The sequence below is a fragment of the Lepidochelys kempii genome, chromosome 3, assembly GCF_965140265.1.
Source record: "Lepidochelys kempii isolate rLepKem1 chromosome 3, rLepKem1.hap2, whole genome shotgun sequence".
NCBI lineage: Eukaryota > Metazoa > Chordata > Testudines > Cheloniidae > Lepidochelys > Lepidochelys kempii.
The window spans coordinates 198,781,365-198,802,837 of NC_133258.1; the positions used below are offsets into that span (position 1 = coordinate 198,781,365).

Consider the following 21,473-nt stretch of genomic DNA (forward strand, 5'->3'; position numbering starts at 1 on the left):
ATTCAGAAAGCCTAAGTAAGTGCTCAGCTCTGAAATATTCCTGGGTGCAGGGCCATCCCAAATTGCTTTCTCTTTCTCTGTGGCTGTAGTCCCTGAGCTTTCACTTTATATCCCACTTCGTGTGCCAGGAAGGAACATTTTTAGGCACAGACCTGCTTCTATTAGCCTGTTTAGCACATCTGCTAAATGTTGTAAATGTTCTGTGTTTGTGGTACCTGTGATTAGTATGCCACATGTGGAATCCCCTGAATTAATCCCTCCATGGAAAATAGCAGGGGCTGAGGACACAACAAAAGGTAACCGATTGTATTTAAACAGTTTTTTGTGAGTATTTACAGTGATGTGCTGCTTGGAATCTTCTTCCAGGATGATCTGTTGGTAGGTGTGGCTCATATCTAACTTTGTGAGCAATTGCTGGCCAGCTAAAATTGCAGACAGATCCTCGGTTTTTGGAACTGGGTACTGTTCTAATTGTGAGGTGAGGCCATTGCTGCCCTGGAGCCTTCCATAGTAACTTTTGGGAAAAAATTGAGCTTATTATTTGTGAAAGGTGTTGGCTTGAAAGTCACAGCGTTGTTAGTAAGATCTGGGTGATAGCGCTATTTTGGTTAGGGGTGTAATATTTTACATAAATGGTTATACCATTACAGCCTTTAGTGTGGGTGCAGTTACAGTGGTATAAAGGTGCCTTATAACCTGGATAGCTTATTCGCCATCCCCATATGGGAATAGCTATGGCAGCATAAAGCAGCTTTATACCAGTGTAACTGCATTCACACTAGGAAGTTCTACCAATTTAACTGTACCACAGTAGTTAGGATACTAGCTAGCAGTCTCCTGAAGTCCCCTAATTATACACTAGTAACCTGCTGAAGTTCTCTGTTTATGTCATGGACAATGGTAGTGCAAGTTTCCCCACAATGACCTACCAATAAACCTCAGCCAGATATGGGTGGGACCACTAGAGGGCACTACACTTTCCTTGCTCATTCAGTCTTTGAGTTCTTGGGTGAATTTGTCTACATGGGACGAATGACGATTGTGTTTTTTGTGCTGGGATGCCTGTCTGTGAGAAACTCAGCTGGACCATTGACCAGTCTTCAGATTGTTAAAGGCATTTCACCACTAATGTCTTGGGCAGCATTCGACATGGTGACCTACAGGTAAAAGGTTGTGGACTCAGACCCATTCTAGCACCCTTATGCAAAATGTTTCTTTATAGGAGTGCCAAAGCACTTTTTCTCCTTTTTTTTCTTATAAGACTAATGAGTAATTTAGCAATTGCCTGCTTTTTTTAATGTTAAACTTTTCTTTCTATATTGTAACAAACAACAACATAGACTCTAGGACAAATATAGAACAAGCATGGGCAAAGTAAATAATAGTACCAGTGTAATACAAGGGGAGTAGTATGTATATGTGGCTATATGGAGGGAAGGATAGTCTTGGGGTCAAAGCACAAGATTTATGAGTCAAGATATCAGAGTTATATTTTATCTACTCTCTGTTAGAGACTCTTGTGCGACTATGGGCAAGTCTAACAACCTCAAGTTCCTCATTCATAAAACAGCTACTTCAGAGGGACATTGCAAAGCTTGATCCACAAATGTTTGTGAAGTACTGTGAGGCCCTTGGAGGGAAGCTTTTTCAGAAGGGTAAACTACTGCAAAAGAGAGACACTAGATTTTGTGCATTTTAACGTGTGGAAAATTAGCCTAAGACATAGTACAACTATCACGAAAAGGAAAGATTCTAGTTCTGTAGAACCTTTATTTCAGTCTCATAACTGTTTTCCTGTGAAACAGTTGACATGATACTTGTAGTTTTGTTCCCTTGTTTCCCTGAAGTTGACTTGAAATCCCTGGAAGCAATTTACAAGCTACTCTTATTCCATGCCAAAAGGAGAGGAGAATGGAAAAAGTTTGCTTGTTGCTGTGTGGTAAGAGTAAAAACAACACATTGGATCCAGTCCTACTCTGGCTGAAGACGAGAGGTTTTCTGTGGCATTGAGTGAGTGAAGGATCTGGCCCATTGTTTGTATGCAAGTTGTTCTTTACAACTCATAGAAAAGGAGAAATCTGAGTGCTAATGCCATTTGCAGGTTGCTGTGTTTGAGTTGCCATGTCAGTCTGTTACACATCTTATTTCTATTAATGGGGAACGTTAGTAAAGCAAATCATTCCATCCCCCTTGCCCTCCCAAAAGAGTGAAGAGTTCTCACTTGACACACTGGGTTAGTCCAGGACATCCTTTCCTTCAATATAAAATGAAGTCCCACACATCTGAATTTCTTCCATTATCTCCCAGTCCAAGCCATTCTTTTTAAAATCATATATACAGTAGTTCCAAAAGAAAAGCATTCAAGAATCTGAGATCAATAGAGTTTGTGTCTATAAAAATCTCCCCTCTTCACTGAATTACACAGAGCATTGGGAGCCAGGCTGTATTTATTTCAACACCATTGTGGATTTTTCAAATCATGGTCTCCCTTTGTGATATACTCGGGGAAGCCCATTAGCATCTCACTCAGGGTGGAATGTTGCAAAGGGTACCAATGCTGCTAGGTCTCAGAAGAGGAGGGTGGAGAGAGGTGTGTATCCTTGCCCAGATCATACGTCTCTCACAGATCTGTTCTTAAGTCGACATGGTGATCAATAAAAAGCATCACGGGTTGATCTGTTTGGCTTCCTGTGTAGGCTGTCTCATTTGATAAAAATCAGTTCTTCCCATCCCTTAGCTATGCTTTCTTGATGCTGAGCTGCTTTTTGTGGTTTTGGGTTTTTTTTAGGTTTGCTCCTATTTACTTGTGCAGGATGAGGAAGTGGCAATTGTCTTTGTCCAGAAGCCAAAGACGAAAGAAAAAGAAGGGGTAATTAATATGCTCCCCTTTACTAGGATTTACCAAAAGAGAGACTAACTCTTGAGAATCCAAGAGATCACTTCCAGCCACGTGCTCTAAAGGAAGTCTCTGTGATATGTCACACTGGTGAAACGGTAGCTGCCAGCCACACTAAGCCATGCGGTGATTCCTTCAAATCGTGTAAGTGAAGCAGCACTGAGCTCTGTGACTGGTTGGGTGTGAAACCTCCAAAGACAGCAAGGTGCTGGCGGACGTGGTATTAGCAGTTTGGTAGGTGGCAGCCGAGTTAGCACTGAAGCAGTGCCCCAGCACGGTAGAGGGGATGATGTCTTGGACGAGACGTAAAACCAGAGTCCCAGCTGCTTGCTATAGAACTACTTTGGCTTTGTACTAGACTTTGAATTAAAATTGCCCGCAGTTGTTGCAGCTCCACTGGAAGTAGCAGCAATGGGAGAGCTGGTGTAGACAAGGTGTCAGCAGCTGTTGGCATTTTTTAGGCGTTGGTCCACACTGGCACTCTCGTAAATGGTCCAACATTGCCAATACCTGTGTCCCTGTCTACACTGAAGTCCCTCTTAAAGACCCACATCTACCATGCTGCCAACAGTGACTCTCAATTGATCTGTATGTAAGCTGCCCATTGTTGTTCCCCTTCCCAGACTCTGTCACTAGGCTGTGAGCTCCTGGGGGTAGGAATTGTCCTGAAGTGTTTGGAAGGTACCTATCATATAGTAGTAATGGTGGGAACTTTTAAGAAAGATAGTCCACTGGGAGTGCAGGAGCAGTGGTATTGTACAAAGGTCCCATTTTAACAGAGGCTGTATTCTCATTCTTAAATTCCATCATGGGGTAACAGGAGTCGTGACACCCATTAGTTAACTTAGAGCCAAATTTTGCCTTTTATCCCTTTGACTTGAAGGCTGTGGGGTGAGCGGAATTTGGAGTCCCACTGAATCCCTTACAGAGGCAGTTGCCAGGAACCATGGAGAGGGGCAGCCCTGTCCTACAATGACAGCAGCCTGGTCTAGTGCCCTGCTGCTGTCGGGAAGCAGCTTGAGGGAACACCATCTCACCCGGCATAGGGGACTCCCACGAGCGCTGCTCTGAAACAGGACTAAGCCCTGACATACCCAGGTGTCTGTCTGTAGCTATAGGCCCAGATTTGGCAGTTACTGGCTTGGTCTCTGTTTAGCAAGGCAGAACACAGGCCATAGTGTTTGAATTGTGTATTCTGCAGTAGGGGCTAATTTTGGACCAGGCATTTACCTATGATCTGAAATATCCATTGTCACAGGTCCTGATGAAGTCCTTCCAGCTGTGCCTGCCTGTCCCAGGCAAGACGACTAGACTCACTGTTTACCGCAGTGCTTCCTGGAGAGAGAGAGACTGTTGTGTGTCCAGCACAAAGAGGCTAGACCAGTGGTTCTCAAACTAGGGCCGCCGCTTGTGCAGGGAAAGCCTGCCCTTCCTGCAGCCCCCATTGGCCGGGAGCGGCAAAGTGTGGCCAGTGGGAGCCGCAATCGGCCGAACCTGCGGATGCGGCAGGTAAACAAACCGGCCCGGCCTGCCAGCGGCTTTCCCTGAACAAGTGGTGGCCCTAGTTTGAGAACCATTGGGCTAGACTCCTCTCACCTAAAATGGGGCAGAAGGCAACAGCTGGGACAGTGGAGGAGCACAATACCTTGGGAGTGAGGTAAGGGGCACTCACTGGGTCTAGCCTGAATAGAATCTGGTTTTATAATGCGGCTTTGTCAACATCCACCCGCACTTTGAGTTGCGTGTTTCCTAGGTGTATGTAAGGGAGCTGGAACGCTGTGCTTCTTTGGACCTAGTTACTTTGCAAGGTTCAAAAACCCCAAAGAGTACATCGCACCATTTCAGATCAGGTCTGGATATGCAGACTCCTGCTGGGTAGCACCTTATTCCAGGCCAGGTTGTGACTGTGTAGCTGGGCAATGGCCCTTTACTCTCTTGCATCCACTACCTGGATTCAAGAGGAAGGAGGGAGAGTGTCCTCTGTGGAGGTGGGATGGGAAGGGATGAGGAATGGGTGGAACCTTGGTTGGCCAATGACCTGGTTGGTGTAACTACACTGGCATGCTGGGGATATACACAGCTCGAAGTAAAGGACTAGGAGAGGGAACTTCCCCACTGCCTCCCTCCAAAGCAGGGGAAAACAGGGAATCACAAACTGCCTTCCTGTTTGTTCCAGGGCCAGCACAACACTGCTCTGCCATTTGCTTGGAGCTTGTTACAAAGCCACCACAGAGCCCTCCACAAGCTGACAGTGAGGTCAGTGGGGCTACTCCTGGAGCAAGGTGTCGGCTAACATGAGTAAAGGTATCAAAATTAATCCTGTAATAAGTAGCGACTCTGGTGTTCAACACATGAAACATTATTTGCTCTGTTTTAAAAGGGAAATACTGTCAAATCGCTCCTTTACAAATCTAGAGCCACCCACCCTTGGTCCTGTTAGGTTTGGCTGATTGAGTCTATTTAACATCGCTATCCCTTGCAAAATATGACATTTTGAATCCTGTATTAATTGTGTGTTTAAGGAACAAAAAGCTGCTCAGTGTGTTAAAGGCTTTTTTTTGAAGGTAGAGCACAAATATAGGAAAAATGTATCACTCCCTGAACTGATAGAAAATTAGCAAGGTCATAAAATGCATGTGTGCCTTTACCAGTGTGGCTACAGGGAAAACGAATAAACCGGCTACTCAGGACATTGATGTTTTTAGCATTAGTCAAGGCATGGCTGCTGCTGGCTCAACTTACCACATCTCCTCGCAGAGAGCTAAGAGGGCCTGCTTGTCCAGCCTGGGGCTAAACGTCATCCCGCCCTGCCGTCCAATAAGGAACTGCTGTTCTGTAGCTTTGCTTCTGTGGATGCTGCATCCTGCAAACCATTGTCATATCTGAGTCTGATCTAAAATAATGACTAGAGGGTTTCCTGCCTTTATTTACAAACACATACCAATATAAATATAGACACATATCTATGAAACCAGTAATTACTTAGTCAAACCCTTAATTTGTCTGAAACAGTGCAGGCATAATGGAAGCTGCCCACACACTTTTCTATTGGAAATTGCAAATGGATGAAAAAATTGGAAAAAAAAGAAAACCACATGCTCCATCAGCTTTCACACAAATGTCATTAAGCCAGGCACCAGTGTATGCGCTTACTGGAAATGGCTTTCTCCCCATCCCAACACAAACTGCTCCACTTTCTCTTCCTCTTGCCCTTCCCTCCTTTCTTATTTTTATGGGTTCTAAGGGCTTGTCTACACTACTGGCTGGATCGATGGGCAGCGATCGATCCAGCGGGGGTCGATTTATTGTGTCTAGTATAAACACGATAAATTGACCGCTGATCGCTCTAGAGTTGACTCCGGTACTCCACCTCAACGAGAAGCACAAGGGGAATCGACAGGAGAGCATCTCCTGTTGACACACCGCAGTAATTAGATCTAAGTACGTCGACTTCAGCTACCTTATACACATAGCTGAAGTTGTGTAACTTAGATTCCCTTCCTCCTCCCCCCCCCCCCCGTAGTGTAAACACACACAAGAGAGATGGAGCCATTTGATTATTTTAAATAACACCCCGCACAATGACTTTCCAACTGACTTTAAAAGGATTGTCTAAAGGTGCCATACGCTTGCTGTTGAATGTTCCTGGGGTAATTGTACTGACCAAAGATAGACTCTTGCTGTGTACCTACAGATCACAAAACTAGGGCCCCAGTACTACTTGTAGGAGTGGGGTCTTATAAGTGTTCTAGCCAGCCTAAATGACTCCTTTCTGAGGAATGTCCTTGCTGCAGGGAAGCCCCTGCCAGCAGGTGGACTCGCAAGAACTATCTCAGCCCTAGTGCAGTTGAACAATGGCATTGGGTGGCGGGTTGCTGATTTCAGGCAGGCAGGCAAGAAATTTTAAAGGGCTATGGAGCTGAAGGTGCCTCTCCCTGGCAGCTAGCTCTGCATTGGTGCTTGGCCAGAGACAACGGGGCCTTTTGACTAGATTTGTTCTCCTCACAGCTCTGTGAAGGGGGAGGAGCCTATGTCAGCTATGCAGGGGGATTAGAGAAAGAGGCCAACCATATCTGGTGAGTTGGATCAGGAACCTCCTCACGGACTTTCCAGTATAATCTGAGGACCCCCAAACAATTCGTATCATTTAAAAACAAGGTAAAAGCGAAATTAGACTGTGGCCCAGTGACTTTCCCCTCACTGCTGCTCGCACTGCAGAAGGGTTTACTTTCAGTCCTAGGGCTGTTGTAACCTCTACACAGTCCCACTATGGGGACAGCCAAAGGTAGGGGCTTGTGGCATGTGGGTGGAAGTGAGCTCATTAACACAAGCATCTCCCCAGAGCAGGTCTGTAATTCCTGAGGTTGGAGCTGTCTTCTTGGACTTATGCACCAGGTCAACACGTCGGCTAGGCTGATGTATAGCCAGCATGTGTGGCCTTCTGGGATTTGAAGGCTGCGTAAATACTCAACTAGACAGGCCTTGCAGGGGATATTAACTGTTTTCAAAGGGGCTAATAACTAGCTAGTTTGTTTGTAACTTTTCATTAATCAAAATGTTCTGGGTGCAAGTTAATTTCCTTTGCTCAGTTATTACTGTATATCCTTTCTCTCTCTCGGGCTACAGTTGCTGAGAGAAATGAACTGAAAGTTTTTCTGGAATCAGATAACAGCTTATCAAGGGTTGTAGCGGATTCTCCATCACTGGAAATTTGAAAATCAAGATTGGATGTTTTTTCTTAAAGATGTGCTTTAGTTCAAACAGGAATTAATTCAGGGAAATCCTATAGCCTGTGTTATACAGGAGGTCAGACTAGATGATCACAATGGTCCCTTCTGGCTATATAATCTATGAATTGCTCCATGCAGGGTCTCTGGTATCTTGGTATACTGTGCTGAAATGATCTTGGGTAAACCTTTCAAAAGTGCCAGAGTTCCATTTTTAAAAGTGATTTAGTAGACTAGTAATTAACTCCCACTAATCTTATTGGAAATGGTACCATGAAAACCAGTTTCTCTGAGCTAAATAGCCTTTAATAATAAATTAATAAGGCTATCAAACTATTAAAAAAATTAATCATGATTAATTGCACTGTTAAACAATAGAATACCAGTTATTTAAATATTTTTGGATGCTTTCTAAATTTTCAAATATATTGATTTTAATTACAACACAGAATACAAAGCGTACAGTGCTCACTTTCTATTTATTTTTAATACAAATATTTGCACTGTAAAAAACAAAAGAAATAGTATATTTCAATTCACCTACTACAAGTACTGTAGTGCAATCTCTTTATTATGAAAGTTGAACTTACAAATGTCGAATTATGTACAAAAAAATAACTGCACTCAAAAATAAAACAATGTAAAACTTTATAGAGACTACAAGTCCACTCAGTCCAACTTCAGCCAATAGCTCAAACAAGTTTGGTTACATCTGCAGGCGATAATGGTGCCTGCTTGTTTACTATGTCACTTGAAAGTGAGAACAGGCGTTCGCATGGCACTGTCATAACTGGCATCGCAAGATATTTATGTGCCAGAGGTGCTAAAGATTCATATGTCCCTTCATGCTTCAACCACCATTCCAGAGGACATGCATCCATGCTGATGACAGGTTCCGCTCGATAACAATCCAAAGCAGAATGGACTGATGCATGTTCATTTTCATTATCTGAGTCAGATGCCACCAGCAGAAGGTTAATTTTTTTTTTTTTTTTTTGGCTGGTGGTTTGGGTTCTGTAGTTTTCACATCGGAATGTTGCTCTTCTAAGACTTCTGAAAGCATGCTCCACACCTCGTCCCTCTCAGATTTTGGACGGCAGTTCAGATTCTTAAACTTTGGGTCAAGTGCTGTAGCTATTTTTAGAACTATCACATTGGTACCTTCTTTGCGTTTTGTCAAATCTGCAGTAACACTATTTGTAAATCAAACAACATGTGCTGGGACATCATCCGAGACTTCTATAACATGAGGGCAGAATTAGGGTAAAACAGAGCAGGGGACGTACAATTCTCCCCCAAGAAGTTCAGTCACAAATTTAATTAATGCACTATTTTTTTAAGGAACATCATCATGGAAGCATGTCCACGGCAATGGTGGCTAAAGCATGAAGGGGCATATGAATGTTTAGCATATCTGGCACATAAATACCTTGCAACACCAGCTACAAAAATGCCATGCGAACGTCTGTTCTAGTTTTCAGGTGACATTGTAAGTAAGAAGCAGGCAGCATTATCTCCCAAAAATGTAAACAAACTTTTTTGTCTTAGCAATTGGCTGAACAAGAAATAGGACTGAGTGGACTTGTAGGCTCTAAATATTTAATAAATTTCAACTGGTATTCTATTGTTTAACCTTGTGATTAATATTTTTAATCGCAGTTAATTTTTTTGAGTTAATCACGTGAGTTAACGGCGATTAAGTGACAGCCCTAATTTATAATGATACCTGGGGCTCTTGTACAGTGCTTTTCATCAATAGATCTCAAAGCATTTTACAAGGGAGGTCTGGATCAAGGGTTGCATTCCACTGACAATGCAAATCACGGCGGGGGGGAGGGGGATAAACAGCTAATAAAAACTGTGATGCACTGGTCTAAATACATTGCCTGGAGCCTGAATGTATGACAAGGCCTACAGGTTTTGTTAACATAATCTCACCACTTAAAACAGCAACACAGAGCCAGGTCCATTCAAAGAAAAGACAAAATTATGGGTCATTTATTTAGCTGCGTGGAGAAAGCTGAATGGAAAGTAGAGTGGGCACAGGGGGTCTCACATAAACTTATTATTGCTCCAGTTTTACAATTCCTTCTGGGGGGAGGAGGGGCATAATAGCTGTTGAGAACTCTTCAAAGAATCTCTTGGACAGTGTCAAAAATCTTTTCAAAACACTGGTTGACTAGGCAGTGTATGTGTGCGCACGCGGTACTTAGGTATGCTTTAGTTCCCCCTACGTTTCCCTTTGTTTTATACGCTTGCTTTATTCTATTGTAAACTACATGGTAAGATTTGGTCATAACTGTTTATACTGCGTCTAGCAAGTTAGGGCCCGATCTCTCCATTTGTTTAATTAATGAGACTGAGTCAAATCCATGCCTGGCTGAATACCAGCATGTTAGAGTTACACTAGGGAGACATTTGGACAATGATCTTTAACAGTTGTTGAATGCAAAGATACAAAACCAAATGGGTTGTAATTTCAGATACAATAGTGCTAATTTTGCTTTTACTTTTTTTTATTACAGTCTGCAGTGATTGAGAATTCTTTCCTCGTGATCTCTGCTCCAGGACCAGTGCTAGGAAAACGTATACTGATCCCGAAAACATTTGTAATAGGCTGCCAAAATGTTTCTCATTTTGGCGCATTGTAAGCAGTGGGCCTTGACAGCTTTTGTGTCACTTCGTTTATTAAAATAATTTACCTTCCCCACATACCATATTTGTTGTGTGGTTGAATGTTCACGGTGTATTATTAAAAACCTCTCCATAGTTCCACAAATCTTAAAATATATAATTAATTTGTGACTCCTATACACATCTCTCTCCCAGAGAAACCTGAGTTGCTGGTTTCATCCCACGCTGTTAGAAATTGCTGATTACATCACTTCCTCCATTTTCAAGTCAGCTAATTGGACAAAACACTGGTCCATTTTTAAAGACTCCCTCCCTTTGTAATGGGTGATCCTTGAGATGCCTAAATGTTTAGCCCATCTGCTGTTAATTTCACCGGCTCGAGGCTCCTTACGATGACTGGACTTGGAAGGGTTTACAAAAACTGGTTTTTATAAAAATCAAGGGGACAGATCCTGAAATGAGGGACAGTCCTTTCGTTTAGGGACATATGATGACCTGCCCTGATCAACTGATTCTGATAAAACCAAGAAGCCGAGAGATCTGCATGTTTTCCTTTTGAAATCTGATTAATCTTCATACAATAAACTGAATCCCAGTGGGTAAGGTTTCATGTTTAGTACGTATGCATGACTGACTGACTGGGACTCAAGTGAGCTAAGTGTAGTTAGCAGTGGAGTTCTCAACAAACTAATTTAAGTGTTTATTACTCCTTTTCACACACTGCAATTTTCTTTTTCTTTAATGAGAATGCAGGTACCAACTGTTTAATTGTGGTTTTATTGATAGATTCACTTTTCATGGAGATCTGCAAGTTAAACATTTGCCTAGAAATAGTCTCTTTCCTGGCCATCACATTCCAACTACAGAAGCCCTGCATGTTAAAAACGCCCATTGCATGAGTTATAGCAACATTTTAATAAATACTTTACAAAAATAATGCAAGTTTTTTAAATCACTGACAACTCCTTATTCCTTCCCCACAAAAAAAACTCTTTAAAGAATAGCTTTTTCTGTATAATACTGTGCAGTCAGGACATGCTGGAAGGAAAAAGAATTAAGAAGGTGACTTATTGTACCCCAGTGAATATGTTCAAAAGTCTATATTCGTTTCTCCTTTTTAAAAAGTGCACTTATCTCTTTATAGCAGAACCCTTCTAATTACATGTAGGAATTAAGAAATCCCAGTTATCTCCTAGGTTTTTGTCAACATCCTTTTCCTTTTAACTGCACTCTTCAGCCTCAGCAAATTTTGGCCCTTTAGTCCTTGATCCTGCAAAGACTTACTTACACGGTTTCTTTCTTTGTACACACTGTGTGGCAGATTCTCTAGTGGTGTGAATTGTCATGACTACATTCCCTTCCATGGAGCTATGACCATTCATAGCAGCTGTAGATCTGCCCCTGTGCATAGTCCCATTGAAGTCACTGACTATGCACAGTGTGGGAAGTTAAGCACATTCATGTCTTTGCAGAATCCGAGGCCTTATTTTGGATTCTTCTGGTGTAGCCCAAAGGAACATGGCAGCTGCATCTCCTGGAAACCCTACCACATATATACAGCTCTCAAAAATGTTTGAGAGTTTAGGCTTTTTGGCCCTGATACAAAAAAGACCCCTGTCCATGTGGCAAAGCAGGTAAGTTTGTGCTTATCTCTAAGCACATGTTTAAGTCCCATTGACTATAATGGATTTAAGCATGTGCTTAAGTGCTTTGCTGACTCAGGGCCTTTGAGCCTGATTCGCATTTCACTTCCCCTAACTTTACCCTGCAATTAGGAACCGATCGTGCATGATTTAAAATCAATAGGATTTAAAATTGACTTTAATGGGAGCAGGATCAGAGCTTTACTGATTTACACTGATGTAAAATCTGTATCAAGCTCTTTATTCAGCATGAATTTATTCACACTATTTTTCCCTGTGGGTTTTTCTTTCTTTTGAAATAAAATGCATTTTATTGCTATATAAGCTTCTATCATTAAAGGTTTTATGTATGTTTGTATGCAGAGAAGTGTGAGTGTGTGTGAGATATATGCAGATATAAATTACACACACACAGAGAAAAATACACATGTATTATATACAAATATATACACTCATACTAAAGATACTGACCAACCCCATTTCAAATAGATTGTGCCATCTATGGGAATGATCCCCATTTTCCTGTCTGAGGAGGAAAATCCCTTCAGTATTCCCTTGCTTCCTGAAACTGCTTGTAATAGTCTTCATCTGAAGGGTTTTCTGTACATTTCTGACCATTGTTAGGGGGCCGTGCTTCATTGTATCGGCTCCAGTCTCCTTTGCATATAATCCAAGGCAAAATGTCTACTTTGTAATGGAGCTCGGCGGAGAATTCTACGCTGATCAGGTTTGGTGTGCCTGCCCCTTTCCCCCGAGTAATCAGCTGCATATTGTCATCATAGCAACAGTGCTGCGCTGCTAACGTTGTGCTCTCCAAGGAAAGCATAGAGCGGATACAATATCGGGCTGTGGGCTTGTAGATCTCCAATTTTTCCTTTGGCCCACTGGCATCTTTCCAGCGAAAGTTTTTCCGCTTAATCCGATCATAGATCTCCGCAGTGCTGTAAGCGACTTCTGTGGGGTAGGTGCAAGGGCAGCTGGGTAGGTCATTAACCACTTTGTGCATGTATTTCTTCAAGAACTCACTTTTGCAGCTCATCCATCTTTCGCAACTATCAGTGTCTGTGTGAGGAGGAGAGATACATTACACAGCATGTAAATGAATGACATAGCTACCAAGATAACACAATGAAGATAACCAATGAGAGAAATGTAACTGTACTGCAGAAAGTTCTGTGTAACCAAGTAAGGGCTATAAAGCATGCCTGCTTGCAGTGTGGTGACTTATCTTGCTACTGGATAATCAAGAAAGCAAGTAAGTGAATGATATGACAGGAAAAGGCCATCCTACTTGCATTACATTGCCATAGCTACGTGTATCCTTGGCACTTACTCAGCTTTCATCTTCTTAGGCTTTCAAAGTGCCTTACAAACTTTAATTAAACCTGGCAACAGCCCAGTGAAGTACAATAGACATCAGACCCCGGTTTCGCAAGTGAGTGAACTTGAAGCACAGAGAGGTTAAGTGACTTGCCCTAGGTTAAACAGTGACTCCGAATTGTGAATAGATACTGGCAGCCCTTGCTGTTAACCCTCAGCTCCAAAATCACACAGCCTTCCTGTAACACCACTTGGGGTTCTGAAATGGTACATGATGCTCAACTGGTTTATAATGACACTAAAGACTCCAAGATGATCAGCATAGCCTTGTATTTATGAAAAATACTTTGGTTAGGGCTTCATTTATTTTTCTCTTGTCACGTCCTCTGCCTCTCCCAAAAGGATCTTTCAAACAGCTGCAGTTCGAACATGGAGACTGGTCTACAGCACCCAGTAGCAGTTCCAGTTACATGATGTACCATCAGACAATTTCCATAAATTAGGATGGTCTAATGGCACTAGACCTACGAATTTTGGTGCAGCGTGGAGGGGTGGCCAGAGTAGAACATTTAAAGCTGCAGTTAATGGATTATGTAGAAGGGGACTGGAGAGAATCAGTCAAGTTTTTCATATTGTTTTTTGAGGGTCCAAATCATCTCAAACTATGGGTCTGGTCCCACACGTAGGGGCTTCATTCCAGATTCATAGAATCGTACAATATCAGGGTTGCAAGGAATCTCAGAAGGTCATCTAGGCCAACCCCCCTGCTCAAAGCAGGACCAATCCCCAACTAAATCATCCCAGCCAGGGCTTTGTCAAGCCTGACCTTAAAGACCTCTAAGGAAGGAGATTCCACCGCCTCCCTTGGTAACCCATTCCAGTGCTTCAACATCCTCCTAGTGAAAAAGTTTTTTCCTAATATCCAACCTAAACCTCCCCCACTGCAACTTGAGATCATTACTCCTTGTTCTGTCATCTGCTACCACCGAGAACAGTCTAGATCCATCCTCTTTGGAACTCCCTTTCAGGTAGTTAAAAGCAGCTATCAAATTCCCCCTCATTCTTCTCTTCTGCAAACTAAATAATCCCAGTCCCCTCAGCCTCTCCTCATAAGTCATGTGCTCCAGCCCCCTAATCATTTGTGTTGCCCTCCGCTGGACTCTTTCCAATTTTTCCACATCCTTTTTGTAGTGTGGGACCCAAAACTGGACACAGTACTCCAGATGAGGCCTCACCAATGCTGAATAGAGGGGAATGATTATGTCCCTGGATCTGCTGGCAATGCCCCTACTTATACAGCCCAAAATGCTGTTAGCCTTCTTGGCAACAAGGGCACACTGTTAACTCATATCCAGCTTCTCGTCCACTGTAACCCCTAGATCTCTTTCTGCAGAACTGCTGCCTCGCCACTTGGTTCCTAGCAACTTTATTTATGTCATCTGCATTCAATGGGTCTCATCACATGAGTAAGGTGAGCAAAGTTTGGGCCTAAATATTCCAAACATATTAACTCAACGATTTCATGTTCAGTTTTTCATACATTTAAGTCACATTCCCAGTTGTCAATAAGTACTATAGTTTGCCTTACAAGCATACACTAGAATTCGGCATGCCAGGTAACACTGTTGATCCAACTTGTCTAGTATCCTACCTCCGTAAGTGACCAATCCCTGATGCTTCCATGGTAGGGAATAAACCCTCACAGTACACGTGGCCCATTATGTGCACTGTTGTACATGAATGGAAGAAAGTTACATACAGTAATCAGCTCCTACCCTGAGGCATTGATTTGGTTGACCCTATCTTGCCAGCCACAGCTACAAATGCTATCGTTGCTCATAAAATTATCCCGTTCACATCAGCTACAGCTGTAACGCTTATAAAAATGACCATGAATAAAATGCTGCTATAGCGCCTTCAACTGCGGCTATCGAAGCGCTTGCAAATTAACGTTGAGCAGTATAGCGCTGCTGTGAGGTAAGGACGCAGCATCCCTGTTTTACAACTGGGGGAACTGAGGCACAGAGAGCGACTTCGGTGATTTGCGGAAAGTTATTCAGAAAGAATCCCGTGACAGAGCTAGGGATAGAACTAAGATACTCTGAGGTCTAGTGCTGTTCCTTAACAATAAAATAATTAACAGAAATTTGACTCATTTTTAAGACAGAGGCTTATGAGCCCAAATATTATAGTGATAGCTTAAAAAAAAAATCCTAAAAGGAGCTTGTCTCTTTACAGTAAGAAATACTAGATGGCCAGCGGCTTACCAACTTCGAATAGCTTGGTGGCATTGAACTCTTCGCTTCCTGCAAGTAAGCTCACTTCTGTGGCAGCTGTCCTGAAGGTGTCTTCAATCCCTAAAGACAAACACAAACTAATAGCTGTGTTTTCTTAACAGTAAATAACAATGAAAAACAAAAACAAACAAAGTTTTTATTGCATTGCCTCTGTTGAGTTTAGTGCTGGAGGAAAACATTAACAATATAATGATGAGAAACAGGCTGACCGTGCGGTTTCCCTGTAGATAACTGGTGTACTTGCTCGGCCGTCCTTCAAATAGCCAGGCCAAAAGTTCCAAACTTGGGTGCCTAGAGCTAGTTAGGGCACCTACATCTATATTTAGGTATGTAACTAAGTGGCCTGGTTTTTCAAAGCTGCCCAGTAATTACTCTCCCAGGAATTCCAATAGAAGCTTCAGGTGCAAAGTACCAGTGAAAATCCATCCATTTGGTTAGGTGGCCAAGTTTACAGATCCAGATAGCCTTTTCCTAGCATGTGTTAGGGATGGTTGATGACATCTCAACTTGTTGAGAAATTTCTTAGTGAAAGCTGTAAAGCACAATGTGGAATCTGAAACCTATTGGAGCCCATGCTCCAGCTGAGTTGAAATGCTCCAAAATGCTTAACTGGCACTTTTTTGTGGGGGGAGCTGGAGCAGCGATGGTCCCAGGTCAGGTGGCTCCTTTCTCTCCCCAGCTGCAGAGAGTCAGTAAGTGCTGATGCTAGGCCTGGGTGGGGGCACTTGGCAGCAAGTCAGCTGGAGGGAGCTGGGGATGCTGCAGCCAGGGGAGCATTGGGGTACAGAGCTGCCAGGAGTCCAGGGTGGAGCTGGAGTCGGGCAGCAGGACCACATGGATAGTGGAGGGAGGAGCCTGGCCCAGGTAGGGAGAGGCAGGGACAGGACAGACTCTATGGAGAGTCACTCCCTGCTCGCCCAGGCCTCCCTCAGCTCCCCCGGTCTTCCTCCCTGCTCCCCACACTACCTCTCAGCCACCCTCTGCTCCCTTCCAGGGCCTCCCACGGCCCTGCATTCCAGCACTGCTGTTTCAGACTCCAACACTGGTTGGAGACCACCTCAGCTCCACCTTTTAAGCTGATGGGCGACTTGCTAACATGCTCATGTTTACTTGTTGGCAGGATACCAAATGGTTTTCAGTGAGTGAATGCAATAGCTCCTGTCCCAACAAGCTGAAAATGTATTTGTGTGCCTCGTTCTTCAGTTACATTCTCTTCCGCTGCTAGGGGAATGAAAGGAGTTGGGAGGAAAGAGACAAATATGGAGATAATGGTCCAAAAATCTTAGAAACTTGGGTTGCCTGGCAAGCTCCAGTAAAGCATTTGGCACCAGCCGAGAGACCCATGGAATAACAAAAAAAAGTGTGAAAACATGGTCATTGCTGGGCTAATTGTATCATGCTCAAATGAACACCCTTTCGATGCTATTTTATTGAGCATATATGTACTCAGCTCACTACTATTCTCTTTATATGAAAGCCCTTCAAAGAAGCATTTCAGCATGTAATTTTTATTCCACTGCATCATATATTTCAAAAGTAAGACCAGAAAACTCTCAGGATACAAAAACCGTGTGGTTAATGTAGCCTGTTTCCCTTCCATCCCCTTTCCAGTGAACTTTATCGTGGGCTTGTTACTGGTGCACAGTAATACAAACCAGTGCCTTGCAGAGCTTCCAAAGAGCCTCAGGCTTCCTTACAATAATTTATTGTAAGGGCTTTGCCTTAACTGCAGCTGTAGATGCAGAATAATAGATACCCCAGAATCCTTACAAGGTAATAATTCGCTGCAGAGGTTCTGCTGGCAGTATAAACAGTAGACGCTGAGCTTTTTGCCCTGATCATTTTAAAAATACCAGCAGAGACTCGAAGAGTGTATTACATTTTCCTTGCTGATCCTCAGGTGTCTGTTATGTGACATAATACATTCTTTCAAGTCTGCCATGGTTTGATGCTCGATGGTAATAAATACCTGAGACTATAACTGGGAGATGGTGACCTCTTCTGGATTTAACCCATTGTTGTTCAGGTTTGATGGGGTGGGGGAATGATCAGCTAGCAGATTACTTGTATGTGTGAGAGTCAGTGTTTCCTGCAGTGGCTAGCAAACAGCAAGCAACATCCTGAGATGGATGGGTGTGCACGTCAGAGAGTAACTGCCACACACTGCTTGTAGAGTGACTTTAAAAATCTCTTGCAGTGCTGGTATTTGTATAGTCCCAGTGCAACAGCTGATCTCATACTTAGGATTTTACAGGTCTTTCACTTCCTTTACCTTCCAAACTGTGAAGCTAAACGTGGCAAAATGTTGGTGAAATGCAATCTGCTGGGGTGTGCTCCCCCTGGCTCTGCCCAGGCACCCCCTTCCCCCAAAGCCCCACCCCCACCCTGCTTCTTCTCACCCCTGCTCTGCCCCCACCCTGCCCAGTTCGGACCCCAGCCCTGAGCGCACGGCACCCTCGCTTCTCCCCCCCAGTGCCTCCTGCCGCTGCGAAACAGCTGATCCAGCTGATCCGTGGCAGGCGGCAGGAGGGAGAGGGAGGCACTGATCAGTGGGGCCTGGCAGTGGGCAGGAAGCGCGGAGGGGAGGGGAAGGTTCTGGTAGGAGGGCTGCCAGTGGCTGCTCAGCACCCACCATTTTTTCCCCATGGGTGCTCCAGTCCCGGAGCACCCACGGAGTCGGCACCTATGTACTGTAATGTGGATGCACCATTCTGCTCTCTGCAGTGTAATTATACAGCTGCAATGCATCACCCTCAGTGCTGCATCATTATATCACAATGCTTCTAACAATCCAAACAGAAATCAATGTTTAAATAAAAGCAGCCCAGAATCTTGCATGTCAATAGTTTTGGGGGTTCATGAAAAGCATGATAACGGCACCCCAAAAAGTGGGTGTGCAAATGTGGATTAATATGTATAAGCAGAGGATCCTCTCAACACGTCGCTCAAGCTGAAACCACATCCTTAATCTGCCCTGTTGTACACAGGCATTGAAGGGCCAAACCTGCCGGTGTTGAGAATTTTCCAATTTGTAGGCAAAATGGACTAGGAGAGAGAGATGGCATTTTAGCCTTAATTCTAGACTTGCTGGTTTGTATTAAGAGACAGGAGCTTTGTGGTTTAATGTCTATTAAAACAAAAATGAAAAATCCCTTGAGTCAACTGCAACAGCTCTTTAGAACATTACTCCTGAGGGTATTCTGCGCCTAAACGTTCTGCATCAAAACATTTAAAATTCTGTGCACATTTTAAAATTCTGCAAAATTCTGAAAGTTTTATTTGTCAATAAATAAACGTAGAGGCTGCAGCATGGCAGTGGAGAGCACAGGCCACTGGCTGCACGAAGGTGGGAAATCACCCACCCCCGGGAGATAGACTCAGTGGTGAGGCTGCATCTGACCCTGACATAGCACAAGGCCTGGGCCTGCCCCAGAAACACCCTTGGACCCTGCAAGGCGCACTAGGTGTGGGGCAGGCAGGCTCAAGGCAGGATCCAAGTGTAGAGGGGCTCAGTGTGGGGGGATCCAGGTGTGGGGGGTGAGAGGACTCTGGGTACAGGTAGCCCAGTGTGGGGTCTAGATGTGAGGGGATCTGGATTCACAGAGGCTTGTTGGGGGGATTTCAGGTGCCAGGGCAATGGGATTCTGCAGGGGCTTCCGGATGTGGGAGTCTCAGTAGGGGGGTCTGGGTGCTGGGGGACTGGGGGTCTAGGTGCAGCTAGTTGGGGGTCAGTGGTGTGGGGGTCTGGATGTGGGGGCTCAGGATGTGCAGGGGGTGGGGCTCTTGCGTGCAGGGAGTTCACTGGGGGGGTGGTCTGGGTGCAGGGGTGGGAGTCCGGAGGCAGGGGGGTCTAGGTTCAGGGGGCTCCAGATGCAGGGGTTGAGCGTCAATGGGGTGAGGCTTGGGTATGGAGGACTAGGGAAGTTCTAGGTGTACACGGTGAGGCTTGATGGGGGTGTCTGGGTATGGGCGGTCCGGATGCACAGGAGTTGAGTGGATGGGGGAAACAGCTCCCTGTACAGTGACCCCTCCCCCCTGCAGCTGAGGAGCGATGGGGGCAGGAAGCAGGGGAGGATGCTGAGCTTCCTGCAACTGGAGGAGATTTCTAGGGGTGGGTCTAACACAGCCCCAGCCGCTCCTTGCAGGGGGAAGAGGAAATCCCGTCCTCTCCTGCCTCCAGCCCAGCCAGGACTAGCAGCTGATCCCAGCTCAGGTTAGGAGCCACTGACTGGGGTGTCCCCAGCCCTGTGGTGATTTACCTCTCCACCAGCTGCTCCAGGTGCCTAAAACGATGTACCTGCACAGCTAGGAGTGGTGCATGACTGCTCTTGCAGCTTCCCTTTGCTTCCCTGTCAGAAAGTCATTTTTCTGCAGAGAAGGAAAGAAATCTGCGAGGGACGTGAATTCTGCACATGTGCAGTGGCACAGAATTTCCCCAGGAGCAGAACATCTAGGGTATAAGACCATGTTTCAGATCTCCTTTAAAGCCACTTTGCAGAGAGTTGGCATGATACTTTAAAAGGCATATTATTAACTAATATGGAGCCATTATTCCTGACATTATGGCAAGTATATACATTAAATGTATTGCAACGTATGTACTTATTTTCAAATAATAGTCACGTGGCTGTTTTAAAATTGTAAAATTAAAAAACCAAATGCATTCTAGGTGAAATGAGTGCACATTTCTTTCGGCAAAAGCTTCAGTCCTGTGACGTGCGGACTGTTCGGGTAGGCAAGAAGTAACTGCAGCAACAAAAGAAGTTTGCTTTTAGACTGAAACTTTCTGTAACAAATTTAACGCCTTGTAGGTGACAACACTGGATTTAATAACAAATGCTTTGTTAATTTAAAAATAAAAATAGAACTACCCTAAAACATAAAAGACAGACATGGTACATTAATATTAAAATACCATGTCTGTCTTTTACATTTTAGGGTAGTTCTATTTTTTTTTTATGCTGCCACATATGAAATAAAAGTTCATAAGTGACCTTCAGGATTGGAACACCACTTTCTAATAGCACTGTTACCCACCCATGGCCTAAATGTGATGCAGGCCTTTAACCATGTATGGTGAAGCCCGCCAAACCCAGTGCTCTGTCCCCTGGTACAATGATCTTTCTAATAACAATTCAGGTTCTCTCTTTAAAAAAACAACCACCACCATTTGTTAACCAAACCTGGGCAGTTTGGCCTATCACATGTCCTCGACTCAGTGGCTGTGCAGGCATATCCACAGGACCTGGTTCGCTTCTGATTGCCATTCCCGCAGGTTATGCTGCAAATGGACCATGGGCTCCAGTCTCCCTCTCCATCAATATAATCTATCCAGGAACAAAGATGAGGAAGGAAATGAAAAACAAAAACCCTACTACCAAAAACTACTGTATAGATGGTGGTTTTTATTAAGTAGGCATAGCAAGAATGGAATCCAGATGTCTCTACCTGAAACCTGGGCTGAGTGCCAGGCTTAAGCCTGCTGTTTAAATGGTTTTCACACTTGACTCTCCTCAGGGACGTGCATGCAACATTATTTGAAAAAATATTTCCTTTCTCTTTTGACCTTTTGGCAGCCGAGAATCTTCAGCTGTAAAGCTGGGTCATGAACTAACAAAACATCTATTCAAACTTTATTTTTCCATTGGTAGGAATATGCTTTCTGATCATAAACTGATCAGATATGTAATAAAAACATTTACTTTAACCCCGCCCGAATAAACCCCTCTAAACATATCTATAGCACACAAAGATATTCAAAACTTAATTGGATTTTAGGACAGAATGCAGGTTGGATTCTGTTTGGGTAGTTGATTGTATGCGGAAATATTTCAGCTTCATTCTTTAATCTCCCCACACGTCAGAGCAACGTCTATAACTCACATGTTATAGAAGAAGTTACTGCCGTAGTGAATTACGAGCTCTTTTCAAACCCGTGTAATGAACATTTTATAAC

The 21,473-nt window shown here is 43.9% G+C and overlaps 1 protein-coding gene across 1 annotated transcript in view; it reads right to left on the reverse strand.

Moving 5' to 3' along the window:
- Positions 1 to 11,015: 11,015 nt before the first annotated feature.
- Positions 11,016 to 21,473, reverse strand: part of ISM1 (isthmin 1) — a 69,069-nt gene continuing 58,611 nt past the window's right edge. The window contains exons 4-6 of the mRNA XM_073339592.1: positions 20,701 to 20,844; positions 15,488 to 15,577; positions 11,016 to 12,962 (exon numbers count right to left, since the gene is read on the reverse strand). Of these exons, the coding sequence (XP_073195693.1) occupies positions 12,445 to 12,962; positions 15,488 to 15,577; positions 20,701 to 20,844 (752 nt within the window). The 3' untranslated portion in view covers positions 11,016 to 12,444. The remainder of the gene's footprint in view (positions 12,963 to 15,487; positions 15,578 to 20,700; positions 20,845 to 21,473) is intronic.